We start from the raw sequence: 13030 nt of genomic DNA, 5'->3' as shown, positions 1-13030 counted from the left end.
ACTAATTATAAAGACACACCAAAAAACCCTCAAAAAACCACACATGAAAAGGACATAAACATATTTGCAAAGAAATAGCCTGTTATCAATTAATCACTATAGGCTATTTGTGTAAGTGTCAAGAGAATGTAAAATCCCTGGAGCACTTGCAGCTGAGCTGGATTGAATTAATTAAGAAAGCCTCTATGGGGTAAAGGAAGAGAAAAGTAGTCTGTAGGGAGTAGGTGGCAGATGAAAACTACCAGATACAGAGTTCTGAGTGATCCCCGGAGTGGTAGATCACAATTTTTATTTTTCAGAATGAACTGTTTTTGATAGATTTTTGAATTTAAGAAAGTAGCTACCCTCTATAATTTTTTAACAGTTATTAAATCATTATGCCTTCTACCATTTTTATATAAAGATAAATCCTAATTCACTTCCTTAGCTTTGAACAGCTCAAGGGAGTGTTGGTAACCTAGTTAGGGACATAGGTTTGAAGCTTTGGCTTGCACATCTTAGCATTTTTCTAGCCATTTAACAAATTAATTCCCAGGTAGACATCCCCATACTTACAGATACATAACTTGCACAAAAAGATCTATCCAGTCAAGGAAACCACTCCTGCCCCATCCATCCCACTCCCAGGACCTGAAACAGAAACCTAAACTTTGAACACTGCTTATGTCACAGAATTATAAATCCAAAGTTGGAAGGGACTTTAGTTCAGCCAAGTTAGAGGTTAAAAAGTGAGATGACTTCATCTCCTAGCTACCATTTCTAACATTGTTTATGTGGGAATATGTTCTTATTCCACATGACTACCTTACACAGGAATTTGGGGATCAGGACCTAGTCACAAACTGGGGGACTTGGCATACTTTTTATTAAAAATTGTATATTTTAAGCATAATTATTATTCATGCTTTCTGTGAGTCTCACGTGATTGAAAATTTTCGATAATGCTAATTTAATACTTACTTTTTATTAGTGTCAAATAATATACCCACGGCAACAGCTATTGACTCTTCGAGAACTAGAAATGATTGGTTATGTTGAAAATAATGTATCAAAGCTGAGTCTTCTCTTAAGTGAAATTTCAAGGTGAGAATCTTCTTCATTTTGAAACAAAAAAAAATGTTTTTAACATGTTTTGAGCTATAGTGATTGCCAAGTCTTAATTCTAGTCTAGATAAACATACGCAATTTAGAAGGTCTCAAAAATATCTAAATGATTTTTAAAAGTATTCTTTATAAAGTTTCCCATGTGAACAGATAGGAGCTAGGACAAAATAAAAATTATTGCCTCAATTATTATCATTTACTCATCTCAAGGTAGTGTGTGAAATGCTGGTGGAATAGAGGAAAGTAAAGAGATATAGCCCCATCTCAAGAAATTTAATATAATTGGATTTGTATTTAGGGGTGTGTGTGTGTGTGTGTGTGTGTGTGTGCGCACATGTATGCATGTGAGAAAAATATATACATATATGCACACATGCGTATTGTATTGTAATTATAATTTATATTTGGGCATTATATTAATGAAAATCCAACACATTTTGTTATACGACTGACATTAATAGTTATTAATAATTTCCATATACACATATGTGGATGTATCTATTGTGGATGTATGCATATGTATTGTGTACATGTATGTATGTGTACATATATACACATACATATGTTGAGGGAGAGAGAGCAGGAGAGAGAGAAGGAGAGAACTTCCATGGTAGATAGTAAGCTTCTTGAGGAGAGGGACTACCATTTTTGTCTTAGGTGCTGTATCATTAACAGCTAGCACAGTGCTTGGCACATAGTAGGTGCTTAGTAAATACTTGTTGATTGATTAATTAAATGATGAAATTAAAAGAATATACCGCAGGATGATAGGCAATAAATGCCAACTTAGTAATTGACAAAAAAAATCTCTGAGATTTGACCCTGGGCAAGTCACTTCACCCTGTTTGCCTCAGTTTCCTCATCTGTAAAATTAGCAAATGGCAAACCACTTCAGTATTTTTGCTAAGGAAAACTCCAGATGTGGTCCCAAAGAGTTGGACACAATCAAACAGCAGCAACAAAAACTGGAAAGTGAAAGGGGGAAAAAAGCACTAGGTACCTATTATGTATCAGACATTGTATTTATATCCCCAGTAGCTATCACAATGCCTCATGTCCTGCTCCCCTCCATCCAACTAGCACATCACTTGCCAAATCATTTCCTAAAATGTTGCTTTCTTTATGACTATTCAGTAGTTCCCATTACCTAGAGAACAGTCTAAACTCCATAGCATTGTGATAGCTACTGGGGATACAAAGAGTACAAAGAATGAAGCAATACTTACTTGTAAGGAGCTTATATTCTGATAAAAGATACAACTAATACATATTTGAGTATATTTAGAATAAATATAAAGAGAATAAATGTGAGGTTAAGAAAAATGAGAACTGAATATAATTTGCTGATTTGAAGGTCATTGGTGACCTTAGAGGATGCATTTTCAATAGGACAGTGCAGGCGGTCATCTTCCAGAATGCAGGAGGGTTAAAGAGAAGGTCGCTAGCAAATTTAAGTGCGGGAAGAGTGTGGACTCCTGGTTCAAGAAATTAGCAGTAAAATTTGAAGGAGAGGCCCTAGGGCAGGCCATGTTGAGGCTCTGTCCGTCTGCCGTCCCTAGAGTTGTTACGGGTGCCTTTGGCTTTTGTGGCCCGTGCTGCCTGAGTGCTGGCATGTTCTGTGTTGTGAGAAGGGGCAGAAAGGCCTGAATGTTCCCCACCTTGAGTGAATGTCAAGCACAAGTGAACCGATTTCCTACTGTCAGGTTCAAGAAGTTTGTTACTAAGGATGAGGCTTGGACCTTTGTCCGAAGTACTGCAAGTCCTGATTATTTAACAGCAGAGAAAGAAAAGTGACACTCAAGACCCCAAAGTGAAGCCAAACAAGAGACCCTGCGAGTCATCAGATGAAGAGGAAGAGCCTTGCTCAAAGCTTACAAAATAAAATATGGACTCAGGACCTTCACTTTGCAAAGATACATTTCCTTATGTGGGAGATGCAATTGTGATTTACACAAGTGGCTGCTGCTCCAGTAATGAGAGGAGGGAAGTGCAAGCAGGCATTGGTGTTTATTGGGGGCCAGGCCATCCCCTAAATATGGGTGATAGACTTGCTGCATGATAGATACCAAAGAGCAGAAATACATGCTGCCTGTAAAGCCATCCATCGAACAAGCCAAGAATCAAAACATCAATGAGCTGGCTCTCTACACAGATAGTGTGTTTACTATGAGTGGTATAATGAGTTGGATTAAAGACTGGAAGAAAAATGACTGGAAAGCAAGCACAGGAAAAGATGTCATTAACAAAGAAGTATATTAAACTTATTCAAGGCATAGACGTTAAATGGGTGCATGTTCCTGGTCATTCAGGGTTTGCAGGCAATGAAGAAGCCGATAGATTAGCAAGAGATGGAGCTAAAAAAAAAAAATCTCAAGCATCAACATATAATTTTTCTAATCTAATTAAAGGGCAAACCAAGTGCTCTTTTCTCCTTATTTGTGTGAAAATTTGCCTTGAAGATATGAACTATGGCAGGTAGACTTGGGAGCATTCTTGTTTGAACAGAAAGACCATGTAGTTTTCTGTTGAAGTATGATTCAGTATGTTAAACTACCCTTCACTTAAAAAAAATTTGGAGGAGAGAAAATTAGGTCAGCAAGGTCAAGTAAAATTTTGTTCACAGTGTTGAATTTTCATAAATTGTTTAATTTTAATACAGGACTTTGTAATATACATCTAGATTTTAGATGTAACATTTCGCTTTATGAGATGTATTCTGATAGCTTTGTTTATATTATACAGAATGAAGGGAAGATTTTACAATAATCAGGTTTAATTTGATGACTATACAATTAGATCCTGATTGGTATGAATAATGAATCCCATGAAGTAGTTGCATTACTTGAACTTGCACTCTATATTTCTATTGGTCTGGAATCAATTACCATATTTACATGCAATTATACTTTGAATAGTGTGGCTCCAAATAATGCAACCACATCATAGAATTCTTTGTTCACATTAATTGGAACCTAGCTATATATAAATCAGTGTGGATAATTCAAGACTAAAAATGGATTAACTTTGGCCTAAATCATCTCAATTGGCTGTTTATATAATTAACAATCTTTAGAACTTCCTTGTACTTATGCTCATAGTTCCCTCCATAGTATTAACTCAAGTTATTACTTACATGACTAAAGGAAGAAATATACAGGAATATGTTGACTTATTAAACTTATCCTTAGGGCCAATAAATTTATTGGGTGCTTATTAGGAAGTAAATGTGCAAAGTTGGTTGACTCAGGATTCTTGGAAATAAATAAATGGAATTGTTTTCAAGCTCTCACTTACCTACTTACTTTTCCTTCCCTGGGGTGTTTTCAGTCTTTGGCTTTAGAAAGCAATCATGATTCATCTTAGAATGTATTTGTGGTCAATATTGTTGCTTGAATTTTTCTCTGCAATTAATGTTGAAAGATATTCGTAGAAAAGAACCATCAATTTAATCTAGGGAAGAACAATATTTAGAATTATTTTGTTACATTTATTTTTCAACAGGAAAAGTGAAGGACTTAGTGGTCGAGTCTTGAGGAAACTTCCTTTTCTAGCCCATGCATTATATATACAAGTAAGTTTTTGTTCTCACTGTTTTTTTCAATTGATGTTTCCATTCTTGACCATCATTAGCCACTCACAGAGCCTTAACTTAAATTGCTTCTCACTTACAGCCTTAGCTTGGAGCAACTATACCACAGGATATATGCCAAAGATATTAAACAGTCAGGCCATTCGAAGACATGTTAATGGCAAAGGCAATAATTCTGCCAAATGTAAAAACTTTACTAGTCATGCCTGGCAGCAAGGTTAGGCCTAGGAAGAATGTGAAGTGAGTTAAGTTTATTTACAATAAACTTTTCTTCCTATAACAGGGTCTGCCCTCTCCATAGCGTCTCATGCTCAGGACTTAGAATCATAGAATCTTAGAGATGGAAGGGGCTTCAAAGGTCATCTGACCTAATCCCTGCCTGCATCACAAACCCCTTTATAATGTCCCCGATGAGTCGTTATCCAGCCTTTGTATGAAAATGGAAAATTCAGGTCTCTCTCAGACAGCCCATTTTGATTTCGGACAGTTCTAACTTAGAAATTTAAGCCTTACGTTCAACAACAGTTTGCCTCTCTGTGACTTCCATCCATGACACCTATGATACTCTCTTTCTAATCAGCGTAAGGACTGTTAGCGTCCTCTGTGGCTTCTTTATCAGATTCTAATTGGAATTTAAAGCCCTCCCCTCATAATTTGGCTCCTGGCTACCTTTCCTGACTTATTGCATAACCTTTCTCTGCACTCATTTCATATATTTATTCCCTGCATTTATTCTGGGTTCTGGCCAGTTGGCATGTGAACCAGTCCCAGAATTTGACGCTCCATCTCCTCTCCCCTCACCTTCCCACAGTTGTCCTCTGTAACCAGGATGCAGTCTCTCTGTGGCATCCTTTAAGACTTAGCTCAAGTCTGACTTCTATCGGAACCTCTTCCTCAAGTCGACAGGTATTTATTAAGTACCATTAACAATAAAATGAATTTTCTTACCTGTCTGTTGGACCTGGTACAGTACTGGAAAATAGCAAGAATTCAGCAAATGGTTGTTAATTAAAATTACCACCACCACCCCCAGGCCGGTGTTTAAATGGGACTCTTAGCCATAATGTCGTAACTCAGTGATAGAAATGTCTGGTGCTGGATTTTCAGTCACTTTGCCAGGCCGGTGTGGGAGTTGTATTTACAGTTACCTGCTAGTTTGCCCTAAGTAACTGTAGCTTAAGTCTGAAAGGGTATTTAGCAGTTAAATATTGCTTACAAAGTATTTTCTTTGCCTTGTACTCTAAGTTTAGTCGTTACTTTCATCCGGTATAAATTAATTTCAGCCTGACTTTTCCCACCCTTGAATCACTTGCCGCATTGTCCTCTTGCCACTCATCTCTTTCCAGACCCCAGAGTAGATTACTCCCACCCTCCTCCTTCATTCCAGAATACATTAGAGGAGGTCGCAGCTCCTCCTGTTGGTGGACTGGGTCCAGCTCAAACCTAGGTCGTCTAATGTTGAGGTCCTCATTGTGTCACTCCATTCCCCTCTCCTCCTGCTGCATTCCCTCTTTCCACTTCCCTTTTAGCAGAGGACCTTCACTGCAAAAATGGAGGCTGTCTGTCGTGAACACTCTCTCCTCCCCAGTTCCACCCTTGAAATCACCTCAATGTCATCTCTCATTCTCTCTCTTCCCTTTGTTCCAGCCTCAGAAAATGTGCTGGTGTTCCTTTCTTTCCCTTCTTTATACTTAGCCTTCATAAACTGATTTTCCCTGCTGCCTACAAACATTTCTTCCTATCCTTAAGAAACAAAAAAACCACTTGAGTTATTGCCCTTTGTGTCTCTGTCCTTTCATAGCCTAACTCCTGAAAGAAGCCCTTTCTTTGTTGCCTACGCTTTCCCACCTCCCATTCTCTTCTTAATCCCTTGCAGTCTGGCTTTCACACCTACCAAGGTCACCAGGGAGCTCTTTGGCTAACTCTATTGACCTCTTCCTCCCTCTGGACTCCCTCCTCCCTGGGTTTATGTGACAGTACTCTGTCGTAGTCCTCTTCATACCAGGCTTCAGTCTCCATGTGTCATCCCCTAATTTTATGGGTAACCCACAGCTTGTTCCTGGCCTCTTTTCTCTACATCCTTTCTTAGAGTCATTTGGGGGTACAATAGAGAGAACATTGGGCCTGGAGTCAGGAAGGTCTGAGTTAAAATCTGGCATCAGACACTTAGTAGCTATGTGACCATGGGCAAGTCACTTCACCACTTCTGTCTCAGTTTCCCCAGTTGTATAATAACAGCACCTATCTCTCAAGGTTATTGTGAAGATCAAGTGAGATGTTTGTAAAGCAGGCACATAGTAGGTGCTCTATAAATGCTTGTTCTCTTTGTATTCTTTTGATGATTTCAGCAGCTCCCACAGATTCAGCTGTCATCTCTATGCATATAACTCCTATATTTACATGTCCAATGCTCATTTCTTTTCCAAGCCACAAGTACATGTCATCAACCACTTTTTGAACAGATCCATAGGTAGCTCAAACTGAACATATCCAAAACCTAAATTCATTATCTCCTCTTCCTGCCCCCAGCCCACTCTTTTTTCACACTTCTGTTTTTTGTTTTTTTTGTTAAGGGAACCATTCTTCCACTAATCCATGTTTGCAACCTAGGTGTCATCTCTGGCTCTTCACTTTTCTGTGTCCTCATCTTCAATCAGTTGCCAAGTTTGGTCGATTGCACTTTTTCAGCATCTTTACCCTCTATCCCATTCTCTCATTTCATGGTGACCCTAGTTGGTAATGTCATCACCTGTTTCCTTGTCTGTTAAAACAGCCTCCTATGTAGTCTTCCTACATCCAGCTTCTGCCCTTTCAGTCTATTCTCCAGATATAGTAGCCACCAAATTATCATTCATAAAGCACGGGTCTGTGGTCAAGAAGTTCCAGGGGCTTCCCATTGTCCCAAGGATGAAATATAAACTCCTTTGTTTGTAGATCTTCACAATCTGAATCTCTCCTACCTCTCTAGGCTAATAATATGTTATTCCTCATTCCTCACTGCGCACGCCAGATGTAATGGCATGCTAGATGTTACCTCTAGACAACCTTCCATCTCCCAACTCCACACATGTGCAAAGGCAGTCACTTCATGCCTGGAATATTCTCTGTCTTCACCTCTTCTCCTTGGAACTCCTAGCTCCCTTTAAGGCCCAATTCAAGTCATGCCTTCTTCAAGAGTCTTTTCCAGATTTAGCCCAGTTGTTGGTTACAATTCTCCCCTGCCCCCCAAGTACTTTCGTATATGTGTGGGCATGTGCATATTTGTATATGCATGTATCTATAAGTATGCATGTTATAGCCTGTATTTGCTTATATATGAATATGTTGTGTGTCCCTTCCCCCGGGAGAATATAAGTTCCTTGAGGGTGGGGTCACATTTGCATTTGTATCTCCAGTGCCTAAGATATAGCAAAAAATAGTTATTTAGCTAAAATATGTGGTTTATGACATACATTTTGACTATTTAAAAGTCCTTTTTGCTTTTCCTCATTTATGTTCCAGAGCAGGGGTGGGGAGCTTACTCAAGTGCGGCCCTTGGGGATTTGTTCTGTAAAACTTGGACTCTGTCAGAGGGCTTCACCCAAGGACCTAGAGGGCAACAGGTGGCCTCAAGACTCCCTACCCCTACTCCGCAGCGTTAAGGTTGCCAGATAAGCGATTGCTAGAATTGCTAGATTGTGGTATATTTTGAGCTAATGGTACTCTGTTGTTTGCTTCTAGACACCGACTGTTTCAGTAGAAGGCTTCCTCCAGGCCCTTTCACTCATAGTGGACAAACAATTTGAAGAGAGAAAGAAGCTCTCAACTTGCATTGGATAATCTGTTGTATCTGACTCAATTGCACATGTAGTAATTGATTCAATATTCTTAAGCACAGCTGTTGCCCCTGTAATTCCATCTTTAAAGAAGAGTTAAACTGGGAGTCAGAATTACCCTTGTTTCCTTAGTCTTTATTAAAAGCATTAGTCAGTGTGTGCTACACACATCATTGTCAAATTCCTTTAGAAATACAAATGTCCTATTGTGCTCACCGTTTTGAGGAAAAATTTAGAATGTATATACTGACAGTTTTGTTCATATCTACCCAAAGAATCATCTTTTTCTGTTGAATCTTCTTTTTACTTCCTTTTGTAAATTTAAAATAAAATTGGTTAACAATTTAGCCTTTGGGCACATTATATAATAACTAATTGTTGTTAAGTCTTTGACTTATGTATTTTTTTATATCATACAAGATACAGCATGACATTGGCTTATCTAATTTTCTTTTTTATTTAATGCACAGGTGCTCTATATAGTGTGTTTAAATAGCAGAAGTCCCACACTTTTTATAGGAAATGGGAGAAATGTTTCTCTCCTCATAACATTCAGACATAGCATATTAAAGTATTGTAAAGTTTAAGGGTAAACATGTTTAACATTAAAAAGATGTATAATTACTCCTAATAAATTATTTCCTTATTAGGTATAGTTGGATGTGATGGGATCTGTAATTATAGAAACTTAGAACCAAAAGGCAACTTAGAGATCATCTAGTCCAACCTTTTCATATTATTGATAAGACAACTAACAAGTTAAAGGATTTGCTCATGTCTGCACAGCTATTCAGTGTTAGAATGAAATATAGTAATTTGGTTATCTGTCTCTCAGAACACTAATACTCTAGATGGCCCCCCAAGTATGTTCCTTGTTAAAGGTTAGTCTAAAACTAAAAGATTAAACATTTTTAAATGCAGTTTGGTTAGTGAGTATACCGTGAAGCTACATTGATCTCTTCAGTCAAATCTCATTTTCCCCTTCATTGGTATTGTTTCCTTTTTTTTGTCTTCAGAATTTGATGAGTGTCTCACATCCCCCTGTAAAATTTTAGTCCATGGCATCCCACCTAACCTTCCTGTGAACCTTTTGAAATTGGCTTTCCCCAAATCTTAAGTACATGTCACACTACACCCAGGTCTATTTCTCTTCTATCGCAAACTCTAGAAAGCAACGATCATTTCCTCCGAAGATTCCCATCATTTCCACCTTGATAAGCATTTCCTCTCTATCAGTGAAATTCAGCTCCAGAAGAGAATTTTCCCTTGTTCATTTCTCTACTTTTTGAAGGATGAAACTATCACTAAGGTGAGGGAAGAAGTTATTAGCCATTCTTCTTTTGGCTGAGAGAGAAAGCTCCAACAAATGTAAAGATAATAAAATTGGTTACTACTACTCCATGTCTCTGCTAGGCTTGTGATCTGTTTCCCAAACTTGTCTTTTCTCTTTCTGTCTAGCACAAGAGACTGAGAAGTAATCAAGTAATTAGATTGAGCAATTTAAAAAAATCATTGACAACCTTGGAGAAAATAGTTTCAGTTAGGTGATGGGGTTGGAAACCAGACTGAAGGGAATTGAGATGTGAATAGAAAGGGGCAGCTAGGTGGTGCAATGGATAGAACACTGGCCCTGGAGTTGGGAGGACCTGAGTTCAAATCTACCTTCAGACACTTGCTAGCTGTGTGACCCTGAGCAAGTCACTTAACTTTGATTGCCTTCAAAAAAAAAATGAGAGAAGTGGAAGATGAGTAGAGATGATTTTTTTCTAAGAATTTTTCTGTGAAAGGCAAAGTAAAAGCCTCCCATGAGGTCAAGGACTGTTTCATTGCTATTTTTGTGTCCTGAGCACTTATCCTTTTTACTGAGCCTGGTGTATAGCTTAATAAGTGCTCGTTGATTTTTTGATTTATTGGGTATGAGGGAATATATGCTATTTTCTCAGCAAAGTAGGAGGTATGACTGTCTGAGGGTGGAAGTAGGGAGAGAAAAGGTCTGGAATAGCTTTTGTGAGGTGAGCAAGTCAATCAGGCAAGAATAAAAAAATACTATGCAGCCATGAGGTCAGATAACAATAAATTTATAGTGGACCTAGTCAACGGAATTGGTTGAAAGTGTCCCAAACACTGTTATCTTTTCTGTGCTGAACACAAATGGCAGAGAGGAGATAATTAGAGTTATGTCTAACACAGCTAAGAGTAGTGTTCCGTTCTGGATGCCATGTTTTCAGAGGTTTGTTTACGAGTGGGAGATCATCCAGAAAAGGTCAACCAAGTTGGGAAGAGGTAATAGTGGGTGAAAATAGGGATATTTAGCCTGGAGAAAAAAGGATTTGGGTTAAAGGTATATGATTACTGCCTTTAGATGTTTGAAAGGTTAATTTTTGGAAGTGAGATTCAATCTATTTTGCTTTATTCCAGAGGGTAGAACTAATTCCAGTTGGTGGAAGTTAGAAGGAAGGAGGTTTTGGTTTAATATAAGGAAACACTTCTTAACAATGAGGGCCATCTAGCAATAGACTACCTTGCTGTGTGACACAATTTCCATCACTAGAAGAGTCGCCTTGCTGGTGACCATTTGCCAGGGATATTGTGGATGAAATCCTGCATTCGGTAGGAAGTTGGAGTAGACATCCTCTAAGGTCCCATACAACTCTATGATCCTGTAAGTCTTTCATTTCTATCTTAGTGTGAAGGCAGGTTTTGGTAGAAGAATAGATGAGAAATGCTAAAGACATTATATTCCCGAAGAAGCTTTCACCAAGAGAGAAATAAGAAAGAATGGGGGTGATTAATACAAAGTTCATTTACTTCCCAATTTTGTCTAGGCCTGGCTTGGATGGTGACAGTTCTTAGGAGTAGAGATGGAGCCTGTACTCAGACAGGAAAAAAATAAGGTGAGAGACTGAAGACCACTGTAAGGACTATAGAAAATGGTTAAGGTTTGAGAGCTCTGTATGTCCCCAACTGATAGCAAATTGATTTTGGACTTTAGACCACTAGAGGACAGTATATCACCAGCAATGTCTGGGAGTTGATGCCCAATAAAACAACTGCCGCTTCTAAATGAAGAACACAAAAGCAAATATTCTGGGAACCTTAGAACCATATGAGGAAAAAAAATTACCAAACCCCTCCCACCCCCACCAAGTGTACAATAAATATTAGCATAAACTTGGGTACTTTAATTCCAGAAATGGGAGTTGGAGAGAGACATCATTCCTGTTAGAAGAGGAACATTTGAATATTTCACTTCTTAAATATTTCTCGGGGTCTTACTATTAGAGGAAATAGTATGGTATATTGTGTTTCACCATTTACCTGAGGCTGGTCCTGGTCCTGCCAGCGAGAGTTTCTAATAGTTCAGAAATTGTGTGTGTGTGTATGTGTGTTTAGAAGTACAAAAAGTTGAAGATGATAACAGTGTTTCTCAAACTCTGTTGGGAGAAAGTGAAAATTAGGAATGGGTAGGAAGATGATTAAAAAAAAAACCAGGAGACAAGACAGAACTAGTCAGCTCCTACGTGCATTCCATGTAATCTACCAAAAAGCATGAATGCTCTTCAGACCAAATGGCCAACAGAGAACTGAAACCAAAGATGATGGAGGAGCAGCAATTCAGGTATTCTGGCCATGGCCCAGACAAACTACAGCTTAGGAGCTAAAAGAACTTTCTACTGTTGACTGCTGAGTTGCCATCAGAGATTTGGGGAGGAAAATGTGAACTGGGGAAGCATTGCATTCCTCTAAATGAACAAAAGTCCTGATTTCCAAAGAGGGAGAAGAAAGCAGATACTTCAAACTATAGAGCAATGAGCTTGACTAGAAAAATTCTAGAATAAATTATTAAAGGGATAGTTTGGGAGCACCTGGAAAGGGAAGAGATAATTACTAAGAGCCAACATTGGTACATTAAGGACATATCATGCTGTACTAACTTCATTGCCATTTTTTGAGAGAATTTCTAGAATAGTAGATAAGGGAAATTCTATGAACACAGTACATAAGGATTTCAGCAAGGCACTTACCACATTTTAAAAAATACCTTTTTATTATGAAATTAAACAAAAAAAATTCCCAGAAACCAAGGAAAACATCAAAATATTAAAAACCAATAAGTGTCCTGAGAGGGAAAAGAAATAGGTTTTTGTGGGGTTGAGATAAACATTAACTAAGATGACCATTTACAAATTAAAGAAAAAAAGAATTGCATATATGTATATATATGCATATATATGTACACATGTACATGCACATATATATAAAAGTCTACACAAACCATCCCTCAAATTAAAAAAAAAAATTGGTTATTCTGAACTTGTCAAACACCGACAAACATTTCCATGTACAAAGAACAGAAAAAGAGGATTGTATATGATCATGAATCTCTATTATAATTTATACTTTTAATATGTGAGATGTGAAAATATAGCACTTTTGTTTCCTCCATCTCTTTTGTTTATTCTTCTCTGATTCTGGGTTAATGAATATCAAATATGGGACAATCTTGTAAACTTCAGAAGGT

General features: G+C 37.9%; 1 protein-coding gene and 1 pseudogene across 1 annotated transcript in view; both read left to right on the top strand.

The window, feature by feature from the left end:
- The window catches only part of TRIP13 (thyroid hormone receptor interactor 13), a 31025-nt gene extending 22234 nt beyond the window's left edge, over window positions 1–8791 (top strand). The window contains exons 11-13 of the mRNA XM_036768253.1: window positions 971–1083; window positions 4606–4675; window positions 8414–8791. Coding sequence (XP_036624148.1) covers window positions 971–1083; window positions 4606–4675; window positions 8414–8512 — 282 coding nt within the window. The 3' untranslated portion in view covers window positions 8513–8791. The remainder of the gene's footprint in view (window positions 1–970; window positions 1084–4605; window positions 4676–8413) is intronic.
- LOC118856717 lies at window positions 2716–3583 on the top strand (annotated as a pseudogene).
- Window positions 8792–13030: the final 4239 nt, after the last annotated feature.

The sequence above is a fragment of the Trichosurus vulpecula genome, chromosome 1 (genome assembly GCF_011100635.1).
Source record: "Trichosurus vulpecula isolate mTriVul1 chromosome 1, mTriVul1.pri, whole genome shotgun sequence".
NCBI lineage: Eukaryota > Metazoa > Chordata > Mammalia > Diprotodontia > Phalangeridae > Trichosurus > Trichosurus vulpecula.
Note: the sequence above shows the minus strand (reverse complement) of the source record. Positions and strands in the feature narration are given on the sequence as shown.